At 40.4% G+C, this 22,222-nt stretch overlaps 1 protein-coding gene across 3 annotated transcripts; it reads left to right on the top strand.

Annotated features, from left to right (window-relative positions):
* The first annotated feature begins 6,826 nt into the window (after positions 1–6,826).
* On the top strand, positions 6,827–21,867 carry LOC117433705 (macrophage mannose receptor 1-like). Of its 3 annotated transcripts, none has more exons than XM_059009363.1 (7): positions 6,827–6,963; positions 9,530–9,874; positions 10,033–10,386; positions 10,934–11,251; positions 18,227–18,589; positions 20,751–20,839; positions 21,357–21,867. In XM_059009363.1, exons 1-7 carry the CDS (start codon positions 6,927–6,929, stop codon positions 21,486–21,488), a joined length of 1,638 nt encoding a protein of 545 aa, XP_058865346.1. In that variant the 5' UTR covers positions 6,827–6,926; the 3' UTR covers positions 21,489–21,867. The 3 variants fall into 3 exon arrangements, with proteins under 3 accessions (XP_058865346.1, XP_058865345.1, XP_058865347.1); XM_059009362.1 differs by having other exon boundaries at positions 10,916–11,251; XM_059009364.1 differs by lacking the exon at positions 18,227–18,589 and having other exon boundaries at positions 10,916–11,251.
* The last annotated feature ends 355 nt before the right edge of the window (positions 21,868–22,222 follow it).

Below are 22,222 nucleotides of genomic sequence, written 5' to 3'. Positions count from 1 at the left end.
ATATAACTGTTGATATTAAGAATATCACTTTTCATTAAAAAATGTTGATATAAAAAATTGAGGATTCAATGTTTAAACGACTTGCTATAGGGCTTGCAAGATGAAATAACGATCTTTCCCACGTGGTCAGCATTTTTGTAATAAAGCTACAGTATAACCTATCACCGTCTATTAACCGAGGACCTCAGGCATTTACACGTGCTTGCTACAAACCGAACGCTACTGGTAGAAACTAATCAACGTGCATTTTATTATGGGTCTAAAGCAATAAATTCAGCTCGTAGCACGCCAGAATCGAGTCAGTGCAGCTTAAAAGAAAGCAGCGTTTGGGAAGTCACTTTCACTTTAGACTTCATATTACTGCCCAGTTTAAACATGATAAATTAAAGAAACAGTACAATTAATACAGTAACTGTACCGTTAAAAAGCTGAAACAAGATTATCTTGCCGTCCTCCAAAGACAGTGTGCGCGCTCTCGTGTTGTTTCTGTGTTGTGTTAACTCGCACGGTGCAAAGATACCTGTCTGATTATTTGGCATAGAGTAAGAAAGCACGAGAAGAACTGTTTTTGGAACGCTGTTATGTAAATTGCCAAATACTGTTTTGTTTGCAATAAGTTTCAGTGGTTTTCCTTGTAGGCCTGTACGTACAGTACCGTGCTGTGGTGTTTTAGACGCACTGAACTATCTGACATTGTTAATGTATAACTTCCCGACGTTAATAAGCAACTACTACAATGTAGTATAACGACTCCGTCTGAGATACGACATTTTTGCATATCTGATGGACCCCTGGAACCAATTAAATTGAATCTGACAGGCTGTGTCTTAATAATAATAAAAAAAAAAATGTGGTGTGAAAATTGAGAACATGGCCTTTAGGTCTAGTAGTGGGCTGAACCATTTGGAAATTAAAAGAAATTGCTCACAGTGAACGGCACTTTCTGTCAGAAGAGTTAGTCTGAATCTAGCATTAGAGCTAGGCCAGGGGTTCCCAGGCTTTTTCAACGCAGGGATCGCCTTGGTGTTTGGATTTTTTCCAGGGACCACTTCCACGCATTTTGTTCACAACAGCATTTTGAAAGTCATTTGTATGTGTATTTGTATAACTACACGTAGAAAGTAAAGTAAGGTAGGCCTATGTATATAATGTACAGAACTTAATGAGATTCCTGGGCTTGAATTTTCGCAGTTCATCAATGAATGTTGTCATTTTACGCATTGAAAGTTGCTAGTGGAAAAGCTTCTGTTTCGATTTAGAATGCAAAAACGATTGGCCGGAATGTACACGCATGCACCCCCCAAGTGAAACCAATTGGGTACCCGTGAAAGGGGAGCTCTAACTGTACACCAGCGCCCTGGACATGTGCTTAATTCAGTTAAGTTTATAAAGTTAATTTTTAAAGCCGGATATGAATATTAATTGAACTGTACAGGAACAGGCTAAATAATGTTGGTAAACAGACAGAACACTTCCACGACAATAAGCACAGGCGTGAAATTATTGCATCGTCGTAACAGCGGGACACAGAAAGCTGGCCGTGTCTGACCTTTTTTTTAAATGTCTTGAAGGAGCTAAATCATTTTTGAGATATTAAATGTGGTGGAGTGTTTTCATGCTGCAGTGGGGGGTTCTTTTGTAACAGAATATGGTGAAGGGTGGGGGTGAATTCTGTTTCCAGTTTCGCATTGTATCGCAGTTCCTTCTTTTGTAAGCGCTGCAAACCGCAGGGAGAGAGGAAATGTTCGCATCTTACAGAGCTTGCCATAGGATCACTAAAGGGGGCTGGCACGCTTGGTTGAATAGGTCTGTCCCTCTTCTGATATGTTAGTATATCTATCATTGTTTAAGTGTGTACATGTTAGAGAAGCATTAACAGATTGCCTGTGAAGTGCTGTCTCTCCAGATATCTGCTTGAATAAAGACTACCTTCTTTATCACCAACTCTTGGAGACTGATTTTATTTTTCGTCACTACAGTCTATTATTTATTTTTGTATTACAGATTATTCTATTTTGAATACTTTGTTGCAAAAACCAATATGAAAAATCGGAAAACAAGCCTGAATCAGTTTTTGTATTTTAAACTCAGAAATTGGAAAATGAAAAACGGGTCGATTTTTGTTTTTTTTTATGAAAAACCGAAATAGAAAAACGAGTCGTTTTCTGGTTTTCCGATTTACAATTTAGAATGTACATGGACCTGGATAAATGGCGTCTCAGTTTTGCAGGATTTAGAGTTTTGATGACAAAACCTCCTGACAGATAATGCACTGGTGCTTGCAGGCCCGGCGGCAGCATGAACGCTATGGGGCGGCATCCACTTATTTAGGGCGGGCTCATTGAGGAAAAGACAAATTAATTAGCTCGTATTCTCTGCTATTTTACTTCACTGTGGTGACAATAAACAAACACATAATTAAATAAATGATATGACAGCGCAATATTATGAACTATCACACAGCACGAATTATCACAGCTCTTTCCGAAAAGCAATTTTTTTTTTTTGTCTTTTAAATTATTATTATTATTACCGCATAGCAATAACGGGGTGTCTGAGTAACAACTTGAAACGAATACAATCACACAGTGAACAGGCCCTCTACAGAGATTGCAATAAACACACTCCCACACACACCACATTACTGTAAAGTAACGAATGTACATATAATGCTTACTTTCAACTGACTATTCAATACTGAATATATATATGTATATATATATATATATATGTATGTATACATACAAAAAAAAAAAAAAAACATACGCTCTAGTAAACAATCCGACAAGGCGGCCCTACTAGACATAGTGTGGAGTAGTGGTTAGGGCTCTGGACTCTTGACCGGAGGGTTGTGGGTTCAATCCCCAGTGGGGGACACTGCTGTTGTACCCTTGAGCAAGGTACTTTACCTAGATTGCTCTAGTAAAAACCCAACTGTATAAATGGGTAATTGTATGTAAAAAATAATGTGATATCTGTATAATGTGAAATAATGTATAATGTTATATCTTGTAACAATTGTAAGTCGCCCTGGATAAGGGCATCTGCTAAGAAATAAATAATAATAATATTTAAATGATTATGCATTGCTTTACTTTAATTTGATTTTATTAGTGATTTCTCATAGATTTTTTTATTTTTTTATTTAAGCGATAGTGCCCGTCGATGATGGGTCTACCGTGTGATAGTTGACCGCGACGGGAGTTATTCGTCTCGAGTCGAAAGCCTGGCCACTAACTAAAGTCAAGGTCAACTATCACACTGTAGAGCCATCATCGAGAGGGCACTATCTCTATTAGAAAAGTATATTCACCATTGTTTCTTTTAAAAAAAACACCTTAAAACCTTTTACATTTACCTTGAACTTATACTGATTTGTTGGGTACCTTTCCGCTGAGTAAAGACGTTCTACGAAAATAGTCCCAAACATTTTTTTTAAATAAAAAACAAGGATGACATACATATAAAGAGAAAAACAATGAATTTTTATTTAGTAAATCGATTTAAATTGTGTATAACTTGTTAGGGTTTTAAACCCCTATGTATAATCTGGACATTGCCTGAGGAATGAACAAAGGAATTACTGGAAAGTCCGGGTGGATGGAGTCTAAACTACCAGTACAATCTCTCATCAAACACCACTCTAAAATGCCTCCTTACTGACCATGTTTCTACCTTCAGCCAAAACCTTTCTCTCCTGAATCTGTATGAATGGAGCAATGTTAACCTGGCGTGGAGCAACATCCACACCTCGCCCTCTCTCAACAGGAGTCCCCCAAGGCTCAGTCTTGGGTCCTCTCCTGTTCTCTCTCTACACCCGCTCCCTGGGTCCCCTCATCGCATCCTATGGTTTCTCATACCATTTCTATGCTGATGATGCTCAGATTTTCCTCTCCTTCCCCACCTCTGACTCCACCATCCCCTCCCGTATCTCTACCTGTCTGTCTGCTATTTCCTCCTGGATGCACTCGCATCACCTCAAACTCAACCTCTCTAAATCTGACCTCCTTTTCTTTCCCTCCTCCTCCTCCCCCTCCTCTGATCTCTCTATCTCTGTTCCTCTGGAATCTACCACACTCTCTCCCTCTTCCTCCGCTAAGAACCTCAGAGTCACCCTGGACCCCTGCCTCTCTTATTCCCAACACATCTCCACTCTGGCATGCACTTGCCGACTTCCTGAGCAACATCCGAAGAATCTGACCCTTCCTCATCAGCTATGCCACCCAGCTCCTGGTCCAGGCCTTGGTACTCTCCCACCTAGACTACTGCAACTCCCTCCTGGCTGGCCTCCCTGCGTCCACCACCCGTCCGCTCAAGCTCATCCAGAACTCCGCTGCTCGCCTGGTGTTCTCTCTACCTTGCTTCGCCCACGCTACTCCACTACTCCGCTCACTCCACTGGCTCCCGATCACCGCTCGCATCCAGTTCAAGACTCTTGTACTAGCCTACAGATGCCTTGACCAGACTGCACCCAGCTAGCTCCAGACCCTCATCTCTCCCTACACCCCCACTCGACCCCTCCGCTCCGCCTGCACTAGAAGACTGGCTCTACCTCCTCTACGCTCCCCTGCCTCCAGAGCCTGCTCCTTCTCCACCCTTGCCCCGGAGTGGTGGATTGACCTTCCTACAGATGTCAGGACTACCCAGTCCCTGACCACATTTTGGCGCCTCCTCAAGACTCACCTCTTCAGAAAGCACCTGTAGAACTCCTCTGTTTTTCCCCTGGGTCACTTATCACCCTTCCTTAAATGCGCTTTTCCTGCTCTTATCTGCCCCCTATTTTACTGCATTTAATCATGTACTTCACAGTACTGTAATCTGCCAAGTGTTTAATCTGTAGTATTTTGTATTTAAATAATAACTATCACTGACACTGTGTTATCTGCTGTATTATTGAATTGTATTTTGTCACACTTGTACTTGCTTGAACCAAAGTCATTGTATTTATCTTTCTCTTAATTGTATTATTACTTGTACTGTGATTCTTGAAATGTATTTGTTTATGACTGTAAGTCGCCCTGGATAAGGGTGTCTGCTAATAAATAAATAAATAAATAACACTGTATCACATATTTTATACCTTTGAAAATGAAAGGACTAAAACTGTGGTTTTAAAGGGTCTTGTTTTTGTTTGTTTGTTTTAATGTAGTCATTCCAACCGAGTTAGAAATATTCAATGCAGTGCGATACTTTTATGCAGAGCTACTTTTCCTGAACAGTGAACACAAGCAGTAGAATGAGCACGGATTAGAAAGAGATGCATTTACATGAATACTAGATACCATTTAAAAAAAATAATAATAATGCTGGCTCAAAAATAGAAGGCTATAATTTGGACAAGACAAATGCATCTTTATAATGTGTACCAGTTATTTAGTTGGTATTTGTTTCACATTAGAAAGCTGTTTCAGTTACTGGCAGCTTTGAAGACCTCTGGGTCTTCCGCCGGTTCCCTCGTTGGGGCAGCCCGGACCAGTGTGCTCACAGCTCAGATCATCAGACTCTGGATTTCTAAAGGCTTTGGTTCCAAGATGTTACTCTTGGTGGGTGTGCTTTTAGCTGCGTTGCCCCTTCTCTCTGGAACACTCGAGACTCCACATCAGTGTTGAATTTTAAATCCACTCTTAAGACACATTTGTTCTCGGCAGCCTTTCTACTGTGATCCTGTGGACTTGTTCTTAAAGCTTTTAATTAATGTATTATTGAATTGACTGTTTTTTGTTTGCTTTGTTTTATTATTATTGTTATTACTATGTTGCTGATTTTATTTTTTTCTACGGCAAAACACAAAACAATAACAAACACAGGCCCCGGCTTCCTGATCCCGTATCAGCGTAAGGAGACATACTCCCTTTTGTACTACCAAACTCCTCCCTGCGATCAGCCAGGCGCCCTGGTGTATCCAATCACTGCCATCCCCACAGCTGATCACAATGGAATCGTTCAGAGCACTTGCAGCTATGCGCTTCCCCCGAAATGGCCGACTTCCGGTTTCCGCCTACCTTCGGGTAAGCCCGTCTATGGGGAAGCATCCCACCAACCATATATAGCGCCTTTTCTGGTTGGGAGTTAGATTTACAGCTCAAATCCCTTCTCTCTTGCTCACACCATCTTATTGGCATACTTTGTGCTAGCACTCCCCATGTGGTAAATGTAAAATCTCATATTCTCAATTTCAGAAAGAATCTAAATTGAAGTACAGAGCTGTAGGTGAGATTTTTTTTAAATATTTTTCTATGATGCAGTATTATATTCTAGAGGGTCAGACAGCGTGAAGAGTCTGTGTTATTAAAGGCTTGCTTTCCATCACAATGCACACAGATAACCACCAACAGTATGTGCTTTTTTTCTTGTTTTTTTCTCTACTGGTTATATTTCCTGTTAGTCCTTTATTTGGGCAGGGAACCTGACTAAACCAAACAGAAACACAAAATTCAAATTATAAAAGAAGAAACAAAGACACCTTCATGCATGTCCCTGTATGGTATAAAGCCTCATTTGCCTGTACATTTTCATGCTATATCTGTATACAAATTGCCTGGTTTGCTTGCTTTCATTCCACAGTGCATGCTTGCTGATAACAACCAACATTATGAGCTGTTTGTTTTGGCTATCGGTTATATTTCATGTTACTTCTTTATTTGAGCAGGTGCCTAAACTAAGCCAAACAGAAACATAAAATGCAAATTATACAAGAAGAAACAAAGACACCTTCATGTATTTCCCTGTATTGAACTAGCCCTCATTTGGTTAAATGACACAGATTGCATGGTGTGCGTCCCCCACAGTCACGCTCCTGTCCCTGCACACACACAGCGACTGCGCAGAAGAGATATTGCACTGGCATAAAGTTGGGGACTCTGCTCCAAACCAGCCTGTCTGCTGAACACTCTGAAAGGACGGTGAGACTTCTTGAGACCGCTAGGATGGAGAAGACTGCGCTGGTCCTGCTATGTCTTGCAGGTAGGGAGTGTAAGGATTTTTGCCTATTTATTGCCCTGGCCTTGTAGGGAGTGACTGGCTTTTCATATCTCAGAGTGCTGCTGTGGCCTCGGGACAGATGATAACACTTTTGTATTCGCATAAATTGTTTCTGCTTAATAAACTGTTTAGAGCCTGTATACGAACCATAATCAAACCAATTGAAACATGTAGGCTTTTTCTGATAACCACGCACCTTGTGTGGGGCAGGGTACACATTATTCCAGTTAAATTGCACAAGCTCTTATTGTTTCATCAGCCTTTGTTCCTTTTCATTATACAACCTGTTATTTATGCTTCCCATTTAAATGGTAAAGAAATCATTGAAACTGTCTGTAAACATTGTGTGATTGTCCTGTGTTTAATGTAATATCTGAATCAATGCAGGGTTAATGAAGTCTTAATATTAAGCTGTACATAGCTGGTGCAGATCAGCCGTTTGCAATCACCAGCCTTGTTGTTCGACCTTGTGATGCGTGGCTATAGTGCTATGCTGCCTGCGAGAATTGAGCAAAACTCATAGCCTTGTTCTTAAATATAACTTATTGCTATCTGGGTTTCTGCTGACATTAGTAAAGTAAAGAAGAAACGCAAATGTAACTTTTAGTGTGCTTTGTCTTGCATCATGCTAGGGAAATAAGACCAAATTTGGTCAAGGAAATTACATAAGCTAGCTGTATATCTGTGCTGTACGAAGTAATTTCTTTGCTCAGCTAAGAAACATCTCCACTGATGCCAGCTCAGACATTACACCTTGTGAGGGCTACCGTATGCTGTATGATTTCTTTGATTTGCTTTGTTCCTGTTTGCATTTTGATTCGTGAATAAACTGTTTTTGATTAACTTTACCTGAAGAAGATTAATTATTTTTAAAAAGAAATTGAACCTCTTACAGGAGTCTTGCATTATATCATCCGCAGCTATACATGGCTTGGTTCACAGAACCCTATTAGCACTAATCTTGGACTACATAAAGTTAGGCAAGGAAGTCTGTGAAACCAGCCCTCAGCAGAAGAATAGGTAATAATGACATTCAGCTCACAGTCTACATTACTGCCTTATAATCACCCAGTGGCTATAGTTGGTCTTTGCTATAGTTGTTTTTTAATTGAACTCACAGGTTAGAACTATGAAATAAGATCCAGTTTGCAATGAAATTATTTATAACAGCAACCTCACCAGCAACTATATAACAGATAGAGAGAGTTAAGGAACTGTGGATAGACAAGGACTACACAGGCTGAACACACAGGGACACTCACACTAGCACACACCCACAGAGAGAGACACTGTGACCGAGCAGCTGTTGTTGAGTGGTGTGTGTGGTGACGTCACGGACCAGGAAGTACCAGAAACAAAACAGTGGGTGGGCGGGTGAAGCTGAACGCTACTGCGGTCAGCATATTTATTAAATAATAAAACAAAACAAAATATTTAAACAAACAACAAAACAAAAGCACACATTGGCCAAACAAATAAGAGTGCTGGTTTTAGCACCAGCACCATACTTGGCAGTTGTTTTTAAATGGCGTTTTTCTCTCTCCTCGCTCTCTCTGCTCCCCGTACTCTCCTCTGTACACTGTCCCCCGAGCGCGGACAGCTGAATGTTCTTATAATCTGGCCGAGTGGTTAACTATCTCTTAATTATCTTATTACCCCTCGGCCACAGTCTGCACGAGTTTAGTAAGGATGCGTGACTGTCAGCTAGTTAAATAATCAGTAGCTGATCAGCCACGCATCTTCATAAAGTTTTTAAAATATAAATACAATAACAAATATGCTGCGCTTTTATCCGCCGCAAACAATAATACAAATAATAATACAAATACATATAGGGGCGTGACACTCCACCACTTACACACACAGACAGACACAAATATACTTTCAAAGTTAACAGAATATAATATGTTGCATGGATCTTGGCACAGAGCATGTCATTTCCTCCAAGCTTTAAACAATGAGATACAAGTATGGTTTAAAAAGTCTGTATCTGTACATGTTTGCGCATGTGCGATCACTAAATATCTTGCTTCAGTATCATTCTTATGTTCTTTAATAGCTTGGTATCCCTGAAGAAACAAACCCTTGTCAATGATGTACAGCATGCTGTCTCTAACTTCACATTAAGATGAAAAATAGAACACTTCAAGCTTGTTTTTTTCGTGTATGCAAATCTGACTGACGTTTGAAAAGGGCATGTTTTGAAATCGGAGACGTTCTTTATATTATGAAGCCAGATCAGAAAACAGCAGCTTTCTGTCTGCATGTATAACACTGTGTGTGGGGCAGTGTACACTGTATAACTTTTATTATGCTGAAGTGGTTCACTTTTGGGAATGCAATCCCCTGTGAAGTTTAGTGGAGGCGCTCGTAGGTACGTATGTCACGCTTCACATTTCCAGTTGTCATGGACGTTGGGTTATTATTTTGCATAAGTTATTGAGAGTGTCTATCAGGCCTTACATTCATTCAAATTATTTCAGAATAGCTTGTACAATATTTAATAACCTAAAAACCACTTTCATGAACAACAATGTTTTTTTTTTAGGTTTTTGTGTACCGGCTTCTAACCAGATCAGAAAATTCTTGTTTGTGAAAACTGAGATGAGCTGGTCTGAAGCTCAGAGCTACTGTAGAGAGAAGCACACAGACCTGGCCACAGTGCACAGCCAGGAAGAAGCAGAGCAGCTCTTAAATATTACAGGAGATTCTCTCAGTGATACTGCATGGATTGGGCTGTATCGTGATGACACTCAGAACTGGCAGTGGTCTAATAGTGATGATGTCATCTACTCCAACTGGAGGGCAGACCTCTTCTGTGCTTCAGTCAATTCACAGGGAGAGTGGGAGGATCGAGTCTGCAATGAGAAGGAAGCTTTCATGTGCTACACAGGTAAAGATCTCGCTGTTTCTATACTGTGAATATGTATTATTATTCAGATATTTTTGTTTTCTTTTTACAAATCTGAGATTTTCCTTTGGACTTTTGGACTTTGGACTTTCCTTTTCCTTTTCCTTTGAGCCTCTGTGATTTGCTTTTTGTGTTTACAGAGACCAGCAACATCACTGCGAGATACACCCTGATTGAAGGACCGAAAACCTGGACTGAAGCTCAGCAGTATTGTAGAGAACACCACACCGACCTCGTCAGTATAAAGAACGCCAGTGAAAATGCAGACCTAGTGAAGAAAGCGCAGGTCAAGCCCTTCTGGATAGGCCTGTTCAATAACCCGTGGAAGTGGTCACGCCAGGGGGATAACTACACATTTCACAGCTGGTACAGAGTGAAACCAGGCTATGAACCAAACAATGAAAAAGGCAATGAGAAATGTGTGGTGATGAATGAGAAAGCTGAATGGTATGACACTTCCTGTAGCGAGAAGTTTCTCTTCGTCTGCTGTTCAGGTAAGGACCCCAGCTTAGGCTGTGTTCCTGTTGTGTGTGTGTGTGTGTGTGCATGTGCTTGTGTGATCTATATAATGCTAGTGGTATATAATGTTCAGTGCAGCACTCTGTGGATTCTATAGAGCCCCTTTGCTTTCCAATTACCTGTCTGCTGATAATCCTTAAGGAAGTATTGTGTATTTAATTTGAGTTTTCCTTGTATTTATCATACAGTACTTGTAGTATCCCTTATATAAGTTTACCATAGTAAAATCATAGCAAAGTGTAAAAGCATAGTAAAACATGATAAACCATAGATAAGCATTGTAAAGCCCAGCAAGGCATTGTAAAGCATTTTAAAAAAACAAGGCAAGGCAAATCACTATTGTAAATGCATGTATAAGCATGGCAAAATTGCAAAGTTACTGTGCAGCATTACAAGCTTTTAAAAGGAAAACTACATTTTTACAACGGTGATCTCTGACTTTTGACAACATGCAGTGTGCATATCATTTTATCTGAAGATCCCATTTTCACTAATCTTATTTAGCGGATGCCTTCTCCCCAGGAGGTTCCTCTGGTAATTGTAGCTTTGAAGGACCTAAGAAGACATGGCATGAAGCTCAGAGCTACTGCAGAAACCACAACAAAGACCTGGTCACCATTCAAGACAAGGACAGGATGAAGAATATTTTAGACATCATACTTGGTAACTCCACCTGGATCGGTCTGCATCGTGACAAAGAGAACTGGCAGTGGTCCAATGGAGGTGATGTCATCTACTCCAACTGGCGATCACAACTCTTCTGTGCTTCAGTCAATTCAAATGGGGGTGTGTGGGACGAATCACTCTGCAAGGAGACAAAACTTTTCATGTGCTACAACGGTAAGATGAGATTCAATTAATCTTTTAATGAAAATGAAACAACTGACTGTACTGGGGATTGAAGCAAGGTCCCCTGGATACTGCCCAGGTCTGTGACAGCTGAGTTTGTTGTGTAAGTGCAATACAGTAAAACCTGTCTTAACTGACACCTGTGCAAATAAATAGACAAAAAAACATTATAAAGCAACAGAAAACCTGTGATAAATAATGGCTTTTCCTGGAGGTAAATACAAATATATATATATATATATATATATATATATATATATATATATATATATATATATATATATATATATATATATATTGAATCCTTGTTTAATATTTAACGCTGCAAAACTGTAAAAGAAGCAGTAACTAAATTGTAATTGCTGTCAAAACAGTTTAGATCAAAATGATGGCAGTCTGTAGAATCAGTGTAATTATTGGTGTAGAGCTGGCATCTCATATAAAAGCTGACCCAATGTGGCAAAGTGTCTTGCAGTGGTGCAGTGCTCAGGAATAACACACACAAGACAGTGGAAGAGCAATGAAACAGCTCCTTTTTATTGGCTGGGTTGCGTGTCAACAACACTTAAATAATAAGCACAGGTTTCAGTCCCAAAATAATATGACACTTTATAACTACAGCAAACACAGACACGATCACTTCTCCAGAGAGTGGGTGCTCGAGTGCAGGTGGGGTGAAATACAACACTTCATGAAGCAGGGGTGCAGTGTAGACTGGGTTTTAGTGCTGGCTAGAGAGACAGCTCCTGGTTTGTGTTAGCCATCTAACAGTGACAAAAGACAAATAGTTAGCACAGTCAAACAAACAAAACACGAAACAGTCACGTTAATTAATTATGTCTGTTTCCTAAACGGGTCCTTTCAGTAACCACATCAAAGGAACAGCTTACATTGTCACATCCCCAGTTATACCCTTAGTCACGCTCCCTGCGATAGCTAGTCCAGTCACGTCTCCTCCAATCCATGACTGACACATCGCGTACCGCTTTAGGGCGATGACTTCGGGCATTGTGACTCCGCTCCCTTCCTGGCTGGCTGGCTTCCGACTGACCCTGGAATGAACTGCCAGACCAACTAGTACGAGGCACTCTGTTCCTGTTATACAGTGTCCTCACAGATCGGGAGGGAGATTGTTGACTAGGATTCATTCGCTCTCTATCACACCCAAGTAAAAGCATTGTAAAAGTATGGTAAAACATAGATAAGCACTGTAAAGAATAGCGAGGTATGGCAAAGCTTATTAATAGTCATGGCAAACCAGGGTAAACTCTGATAAATGCAGAGATGTACCCTACTTAGCTCAATCCAGACGGTTGTCATGCTGATGCACTGGGGAGACCGCACTATGGTTGATCCCCGGAGCCAGCATTGCAGCCGTGTGTGCTAATGCGCTGGGGAGGCAAAATAAGCTGATCCCTGGAGCCAGCATTACACTTCAGCCATCAAACACCAAGCAGAAGGATATTTATATCTTCAGACGGAAGGAAACACAAATGGATGGAGATGCAGATGCATCACATTAGTTTACTGTAAAACTACGTCTTAATTGGTGCTTATCTTGAAGAGAGCCGAGTTCAAATCAGCATGAAGTTTTAACATCTAGTCTCATGTAATGGAAATCATTAGGAAAAGCATGGTGCTACTGCTACATGGTGCTTAAGCAAGTGTCTCATATATATAGATAACTACTGTAAAGTGAGTGATTCCTTTGTCTAGCTGAAGCCTAGTACATTTACTCTTATGTTACTGTAGGTGCTGGTGCAAAATGTCATAGCAAATGAAAAGTCACTCTTACTGTCTGTACCAAGCAACCAACCTGTCTGAGTGGGGTGTGAAACAAGGATACATATTTGAGCTCAATTGCTGTTGTTTTTTTTTATTTACATGGTAATTTGGTGAGTAAAATAATAATTCCAAGCTTTCTACAGATTCGAAAGACAGCAAATATACTGTATATATATATATATATATATATATATATATATATATATATATATATATATATATATAGTTTTTAGGCGGTGTATTGAAACTGTAATCACCTATCAATCGCTCACAAAGTCGATGATTGGTTAATGTTATGTGTCAGGAAGACATAACTCTTTGATTATTAACCTATCATAGGTTGGCTTCTGAGATATAGGGTGGAAATAAGTGATGCGCTTTCAAGTTTGACTGGCCCGTCTCGGCACCGCGGACTTGCTGCTCTGCCTCTGCAGACGGTGTATCAGAAGCAACGCAAGCGGGGACCCAACGTACCAAGCAATCCTGAAAGTACAGAAGCGGTTTAGTTTTTAATGTTGTAGAGCAGTGTTTCCCCAAACTGGTCCTGAAAACCCCCTGTGTCTGCTGGTTTTCATTCCAACTAAGCTCTCAATTACTTAATTAGACCCTTAACTGAACTGATCATTTGCTTAATTAGACCTTTTTTTTATTAGTTTTCAGCTCTTAAACAGTTACAGATTTCAAGTTAGTAATAACATGTTATAAGTTGTACTTTTTCATTTTTAGTTTCAGATATCTTTTAAGGTTAAAACTGATTAATAAAATCCATTTAGATTGTTTTTTAATCTAAAAGTATAATGTGTATAATGTGTAGCCTATATATATATATATATATATATATATATATATATATATATATATATATATATATATATAGCTCTGGAAAAAATGAAGAGACCACTGCAAAATTATCAGTTTCTCTGGTTTTACTATTTATAGGTATATGTTTGGGTAAAATGAACATTTTTGTTTTATTCTATAAACTACTGACAACATTTCTCCCAAATTCCAAATAAAAATATTGTCATTTAGAGCATTTATTTGCAGAAAATGACAACTGGTCAAAATAACAAAAAAGATGCAGTGTTGTCAGACCTCGAATAATGCAAAGAAAATAAGTTCATATTCATTTTTAAACAACACAATACTAATGTTTTAACTTAGGAAGAGTTCAGAAATCAATATTTGGTGGAATAACCCTGATTTTCAAGCACAGCTTTCATGCGTCTTGGCATGCTCTCCACCAGTCTTTCACATTGATGTTGGGTGACTTTATGCCACTCCTGGCACAAAAATTCAAGCAGCTCGGCTTTGTTTGATGGCTTGTGACCATCCATCTTCCTCTTGATCACATTCCAGAGGTTTTCAATGGGGTTCAGGTCTGGAGATTGGGCTGGCCATGACAGGGTCTTGATCAGGTGGTCCTCCATCCACACCTTGATTGACCTGGCTGTGTGGCATGGAGCATTGTCCTGCTGGAAAAACCAATCCTCAGAGTTGGGGAACATTGTCAGAGCAGAAGGAGGCAAGTTTTCTTCCAGGACAACCTTGTACTTGGCTTGATTCATGCGTCCTTCACAAAGACAAATCTGCCCGATTCCAGCCTTGCTGAATCACCCCCAGATGAGTCCAATTTTCAGCTTTGCCCAACACCTGGTCGTCTAATGGTAGACGGAGACCTGGAGAGGCCTACAAGCCACAGTGTCTCGCACCCACTGTGAAATGTGGTGGAGGATCGGTGATGATCTGGGTGTGCTTCAGCAAGGTTGGAATCGGGCAGCTTTGTTATGAATCAAGCCAAGTACAAGGTTGGTCTGGAAGAAAACTTGCCTCCTTCTGCTCTGACAATGTTCCCCAACTCTGAGGATTGGTTTTTCCAGCAGGACAATGCTCCATGCCACACAGCCAGGTCAATCAAGGTGTGGATGGAGGACCACCTGATCAAGACCCTGTCATGGCCAGCCCAATCTCCAGACTTGAACCCCATTGAAAACCTCTGGAATGTGATCAAGAGGAAGATGGATGGTCACAAGCCATCAAACAAAGCCCAGCTGCTTGAATTTTTGTGCCAGGAGTGGCATAAAGTCACTCAACATCAATGTGAAAGACTGGTGGAGAGCATGCCAAGACGCATGAAAGCTGTGCTTGAAAATCAGGGTTATTCCACCAAATATTGATTTCTGAACTCTTCCTAAGTTAAAACATTAGTATTGTGTTGTTTAAAAATGAATATGAACTTATTTTCTTTGCATTATTCGAGGTTTGACAACACTGCATCTTTTTTGTTATTTTGACCAGTTGTCATTTTCTGCAAATAAATGCTCTAAATGACAATATTTTTATTTGGAATTTGGGAGAAATGTTGTCAGTAGTTTATAGAATAAAACAAAAATGTTCATTTTACCCAAACACATACCTATAAATAGTAAAACCAGAGAAACTGATAATTTTGCAGTGGTCTCTTAATTTTTTCCAGAGCTGTATATATAAACAAAAATCAGAAGCCCTAGATATAATAAACAATAGGTTTTAGGTTGTTAGCAGTTGAGAGGTGCTATTTTACAGATTTACAAAAAAAATTGGTCCATTACACCGTGTAACAATTTATTATTTTTTTTTTTGGTTCCTGGGTAGTAAGTTTTATTTCCTAATTGCTTATGCCTCAAAAGTATAGAAAATGGCTATTATTCCCAAAAACTTTGCTTTTGTGACCAGGACAGTGATATTTTGAAATTTACCTATTTTCCAGAACATACCAGATAGATTCAGTGCTGAGTAAACCTGGAGTAACTTCTAGAACTTTCTAGAACTTTCCAGTAATATAAATAGTAGTATAAATACAGGGGCCTTAAGCCCACCAGTTCAGTTTAGTTCCAGCTGCCTAAGTGGATACATATCTGCATTTTTCTGAGATGGCATCAAGAAGCTGCAAGCATCCGGCAGACACATTTTGCTATGTCTGCGGCCAATTTATCAAGACAAGAGCGAAAAATTACTCCGTGGAAGCATCTGCTAAGATGTGTGAGGCCTACAAGGCATATTTCGGCATGCCTGTCGGGGATCAAGACAAACCCTGGGCACCTCATTTCACCTACGAGCACTGCAAAAAAACTCTGGAAGGTAAGATGGACAATTGTTGCTCGGAATTTTATGTTATAAAATTTATTAAAATTTTTAAAATTATAAAAGTTTTTAATTTTAAAATGTTTTACAATTTTCAATGTTATTGAAAAAATATATCATATATGAAAAATGTTGCAAGAATCTCTTACACATTAGTCATGGGTGAAATAAATGTATTTTTGTAGGATGGTACAGAGGGGAAAAGAGAGCCATGAAGTTCGCTATCCCAAGAATTTGGCGGGAACCCACTGACCACTCAAGCAACTGCTACTTCTGCATGGTGGACCCTTCCAAACGTCGGACTGGCAAGAATGCACCTGCTATTACGTATCCGGACCTTCCTTCATCCATCGCCCCGGTGTCACACTGCCATGAGCTCTCCGTACCCACTCCTCCGGAGAGAGAGCAGCCGTCTTTAGAAGAGAGCAGCAAGTCAGAGACCGAGGAAGACGTTGTAGATCCAGATGACAATTTCAGGGGTGGAGCTGAGGAGAGAAACCCATACTACCCCAACCAAAAAGACCTCAACGACTTGATTAGAGATCTTGGTCTCACCAAGTCCAATGCCGAGCTTTTGACGTCTAGGCTCAAGCAGTGGAACTTGTTAGATGAAAGTGTGCAAGTCACAGATCAGAGGAAGCGTCACCAACCTTTTTCCAGCTTCTTCACCCGTCAAGATGGGCTCTGCTTCTGCCACAATGTGACCAGTCTGTTCGAGACAATCGGAATCACCTGTAACCAGAATGAGTGGCGCCTCTTCATTGACAGCTCATCCAGGACCCTCAAAGCCGTGCTGCTCCATAATGGTAACAAGTACCCGTCTCTTCCCCTGGCTCACTCGGTGCACCTCAAAGAGGATTACAACAGCATCAAGACCTTGCTGGATGCCTTGAAGTATGATGAGTACGGCTGGGAGGTCATAGGAGACTTCAAAATGGTGGCATTCCTGATGCGGTTTTACCAAGTTTCCCTGCTATCTTTGCCTTTGGGACAGCAGGGACACCAAGGCGCACAACCACAGGCAGGACTGGCCACAGCGGACCGAGTTCTCTGTGGGGAGGAACAACGTCAAGTGGGAGCCACTGGTGGACCCCCGGAAGGTGCTGATGCCACCACTGCACATCAAATTGGGCCTTATGAAACATTTTGTCAGAGCTCTAGATAAGGAGTCGGCAGCATTCAAGTACCTTCAAGACTTCTTCCCTAAGCTGTCTGAGGCAAAGGTCAAAGCCGGTGTCTTCGTTGGACCACAGATAAAGAAGATCCTGGAGTGCAATGAATTCCCCAAGAAGCTCACTAGTAAGGAGAAAGCGGCTTGGAACAGCTTTGTCGCAGTGGTTCGGGGCTTCCTGGGCAATCATAAGGCCGAAAACTATGTGGAGCTGGTTGAGACTCTGGTGAAGAACTACGGCACAATGGGCTGTAGGATGTTCCTCAAAGTCCATATCCTTGATGCTCATCTTGATAAATTCAAGGAGAACATGGGAGCGTACTCGGAGGAGCAAGGCAAGCGCTTCCACCAGGATATACTGGACTTTGAACGCCGCTACCAAGGACAGTATAACAAGAACATGATGGGAGACTACATTTGGGGGCTGATTCGTGAAAGTGATTTACAGTATAATCGTAAATCTCGAAAAACTACTCACTTCTAAATCTTTTGTAGTCATTTTTGTATTACCTTAGTATAAATACATGTTAATTTGGATTCATATGTTGTTTTTTTCTGACTTTATGTGAACGAAAAGACACAAATTCGTCCGTTTTCTCATTGGAAATAGGTAAATTTCAAAATATCACTGTCCTGGTCACAAAAGCAAAGTTTGTGGGGAATAATAGCCATTTTCTATACTTTTGAGGCATAAGCAATTAGGAAATAACACTCACTACCCAGAAACAAAAATTGTGTTACATAGTGTTATTCATTTTGTCTTTTTTAGATTTGGTTGGATGATGTGCAAACTATGACCCTACAAACAGCTAACTTTCATTATGACTGCAACAGAATATTAGATTTACTCTGTCCCATAGATTTTGATTTGCTGTTTGTGTTTACAGAGAATAGCAACATCAAACAGAGATACACCCTGAGTAAACCAAAGAAAAACTGGACTGAAGCTCAGCAGTACTGTAGAGAACACTACACCGACCTCGTCAGTATAAAGAGTGCCAGTGAAAATGAAGACCTAGTGAAGAAAGCTCAGGGCAAGACCTTCTGGATAGGCCTGTTTAATAAACTCTGGAAGTGGTCACACAAGGGGGATAAGTACACATTTCACAACTGGGCTAATGAACAGCCAAACAATGTTGAAGACAATAAGAAATGTGTGGATATAGGTCTAAGGGATGGTGCAAGTCAATCCAGAGGGGAATGGCATGATAAGGATTGCAGCTTGAAGCTCCCCTTCTTCTGCTTTGATGGTAAGGCTTCCTGTTCAAGTCTGTGTTCTTGTTCAGCTCAGTGTTTTTACCCCAGTCTGTGAGCAGGGACTCAGAGGCCCAGTCCATCTGATCCTACAGTAGCTGTCTGACCCCCAGAGCAGGGCAGGGTGTAGCCTAGAGGTCTGAAGAACCAGAAACCAGCTGCCTCATTAAGAGTGTGTGAGCAGGGAGCAGCTACCTGTTCTAAACTTGCTTGGCGTGTATGTATTTTATTCATTTAATTTCACTGAAGCATTTTTGGCAACTGAGACGACAAATGTAATATTCATCATTGAAAGCAGACTACACACGCTTTTACAAAAATTAATTTTATACAACAAATGTTAATTACACTAATGCTAGCTTGTAGAATATTTAATTTTTATGTCCACATTTTAAAGACATCCTATCTTCACCATCAGTGAATTATCAAATGAAATAAAAACATAAATAAATGTAAAATTAAGAGACGTTTGTCCCCTTCTTGTACAGGACACAGCGATCTTTAGCAGAAATATTTCCGATCTTTGAAGCAGCTGGAGTCTTTTTCATTTAAGAATTTTTAAGGAAATCATGCAGCTCTATGCAGTGTGTGTTCAATCATTTACCGGAAGCAAACTAAACCGGCTGACAGCTTCCTAAATGTGCTGTAACAGGTAGCACGTCAACAGTGGCGACACGCCTGGTCACGTCCCAGATTTCTGCCTGGCAGTGGCTTCAATACGCTTCGATCAGTACAGCTTTCAATTAGTATACACATGAACCGCCACTGCTGCCAGGGTTTGTTATTTAAAAATGAAACCGAATCTTACTTCTGTAGTTCAGAATGTTATTAACATCATGAGAGTGTGAAATTCTTCCACTTCAAACACTCAGGTTAGTGCAGCTGTCAATAAAAGAGACCCTTGCCTGTAAAGTGTTTGCAGATCTCTTGATTGTGACAATCTGGCGTAGAACTGTTTGTGATGAAAGATCTGGTAATGTTAGAAAGCTAGCTTTAATGTTTACATAAAAATGGTTAAAATCGAGCATTGGGTTTGAGCACGGTTTTACTTCATTTTGCTTCAAGCCACGTGTCGCCACTGCATGTCAATAAAGCAAACATTTGCTGTATTTATTTCTAAGTGATAAAAACTATGTGTATTTACACTAGTCTTTGGAAAGGGGAATTTTCACGAGGAACTACAATTTTACACGGCAATGAGTATATTTTCATGGAAATAGTAAAATCTGTGAACAGAAATACAGCCTTGTCTTTTGTTGGGTTTCCTCATACCAGAACATGTACCCTTTGAAACATTGTTTCTTTTGAATCACTTTATTAGATTCCAGAAACATCATTGAAAACTTTGATCATCTGACGCCTTAGAAACAGATAAGGAAGCATTAGGGCACACAATGCACAGCTCAATGGTAATATTGTAGCGTACCTGGGGGGAAGGACAGGGAACAAAGCTCACACTCCAGGTTATATGGCTAGTGGCCGTCTGTATTAACATACCAGCCCAAACCATAGACAGCACACAGAGAAGAGCCAGGAGGGGACTGGATACAGAGAGCATATTAGAGAACTAGAGACACCACAAGCGAGCATCTTAACCACAATGCAAAAGAGCCGGGCTCGCCTGCATTCATGGTTATGAGCTTTTAATCTCATCTCACAGACAGGGGACAGAATCCCTAAAAGCAGGGCATAACATAACACTGACCGTTACATTAGTGTAACAGTTATATCGGTTATATTTAAATGGATAAGCAATGAGTAGACATTATAATATTTAGAAAGTTTAAATAATATTTGTTGCTAACAATTGAAAGTGAAACTATGCACAATGTTTAATAGTAAGAGTTTGTGATATTGTGTTTCCTGGAGGGAATGTTTAAGCAGTAGCGCAGCTCCACCACTCGCTTGTGGTGTGTGCTCATGTTATGCAGCGAGTGAACAGTCAGTGAGTTGATGTTGAAGGCCTGTATCGATGGACTCTGATTTAATGTCATCTTGGAATGGTCTCGGTTGTCTAAACCCACATGAAGTCTCAGAAAAGTCTTACATTAGCACAAAACAATCCATCCCTGACGCCTGCAACCTTAAATGCACAATTAAAACTATTTATTTTTTATTTGATAGTCACTAACATGCTACACATTGTCTGTTGTACAGATCATATGGCAATCGGAAGGGTCAAATTTACAGCACCAATAGGAATGAATCTTGAAGACCCCAAAGTGAGCGAAGCCATTTTAGAGCAGGTGGGTGACATTCCCTTTCAGAATCCAAGTTTTTGTGATTTGTGAACCCTCGTGTCAGACTGGCTGCTCTCATTTTCAGATTACTGATGAAATCTTTGGATGAAAGCTTTTACAGTTTTACTCTCATTACCAGGTTAAAGATACCATGCTTTATGACTGTCTTGTACTTCCTGGGTCATTTCATCTGGAAAGTAATTTTCCCCACCCCATTCACTGGCTTCTATCCTGTAAATAACCAATCAGCTGCTTCCCTTATTGACTGGGATGCCTTCAGCCAGTAATATGCTTTGACCCAGAAGACACTGCTGAGGTGAAATGACGCATTGGCTACATGTGCCAATGGAAGTGCAAACTGGTTCAGATTTATAGAATGGTTTTATTAGCTTCAATTCCTCCACGGGGTTTCATGCAGCCAGTCGTGTCTTTGTGTTTCAATTTGCAGCTCCCCATCTTACCTGGTAAATGGACAACTAGATAGACAGATAGCTCTTTGGTAACATTGTGCTGCTTGTTTCAGATTCGGGAGCACCTCTCCAAGTCGTCTCCAATGGACGGTGTTAAATTGCGCTGGAGAAAACAAGATGGAGAGATTTTCAACAAGGCTGAGGAGGAGAAGGAGGAGGAGGAGGAGGGGTGCCCCAAGCCCTGAGATGCCAAGTAGGGGTTTCAGGGCATTTTGTCACTCATCTCTGTTAAAAAAATGCTATTTTTTAGTTAGGTTATCTCATACCTGAAGCTGTGTCTTTAGAAACGTAGTTTAGTTTGGACAAGTTTATTTCTTCATAATGCATGGCTTGATAGGAATATTGTACATTTACAAATGAATCCCTGAGTTGTTGGGCTTGCCATTAGCCTGATCTTGATGACTTATCCATAGAAACCAACATTTCCATGTAACAAGCAGAATTTCGAGTTCTCTGAAGGTTTCTGTAAAAGGCTTGTTCTAGACCTTCATTCTAAATGGCAGGCTCCTAAATTGTCTCTGTAATGATATTATAACGTGCTATCTGTGACTGCTTGGTGTGAATATTAATAAATAATAAAACAGATGAACCTGTTTGACTGTTCACTGCCTGTGTCCCATTATAAAGTGTGATTTTGCACTTTCCCATTATTTCACTCTGTGTTCATTGTGCTTTAGTCTAATAGGGTTTGCACAAGCCTTCATCATCTGTAACTGGATTTCATCATTAGTGTCTCTGCTTAACCTGGATTAAACTGCATTTTGTTCCACTCTGCCAACTTTTACCACAGGATACTGCACTTTAGAAGGGTCATATCTGTCTCTTACAGTTATGTTATAAAGACTTTGACTTCCCCATTGTATTGTAAAGGTCTAAACCATGGAGGGCAGGGTATTGCAGTTTTCACAGGGCTTGGAGT

Source organism: Acipenser ruthenus, chromosome 38, assembly GCF_902713425.1.
Source record: "Acipenser ruthenus chromosome 38, fAciRut3.2 maternal haplotype, whole genome shotgun sequence".
Classification (NCBI taxonomy): Eukaryota; Metazoa; Chordata; class Actinopteri; order Acipenseriformes; family Acipenseridae; genus Acipenser; species Acipenser ruthenus.
The sequence above is the reverse complement of the archived record's forward strand: the minus strand, read 5'-3'. Positions and strand labels throughout refer to the sequence as shown.

Excerpts from the sequence above, each read along its gene's own strand:
- LOC117433705 (XM_059009362.1), top strand. The coding sequence starts at position 6,927 with ATGGAGAAGACTGCGCTGGTCCTGCTATGTCTTGCAG. Across the intron at positions 18,590-20,750 it reads CCCCTTCTTCTGCTTTGATG|ATCATATGGCAATCGGAAGG; the intron begins GTAAGGCTTCCT and ends TCTGTTGTACAG. Across the intron at positions 20,840-21,356 it reads GCGAAGCCATTTTAGAGCAG|ATTCGGGAGCACCTCTCCAA; the intron begins GTGGGTGACATT and ends TGCTTGTTTCAG.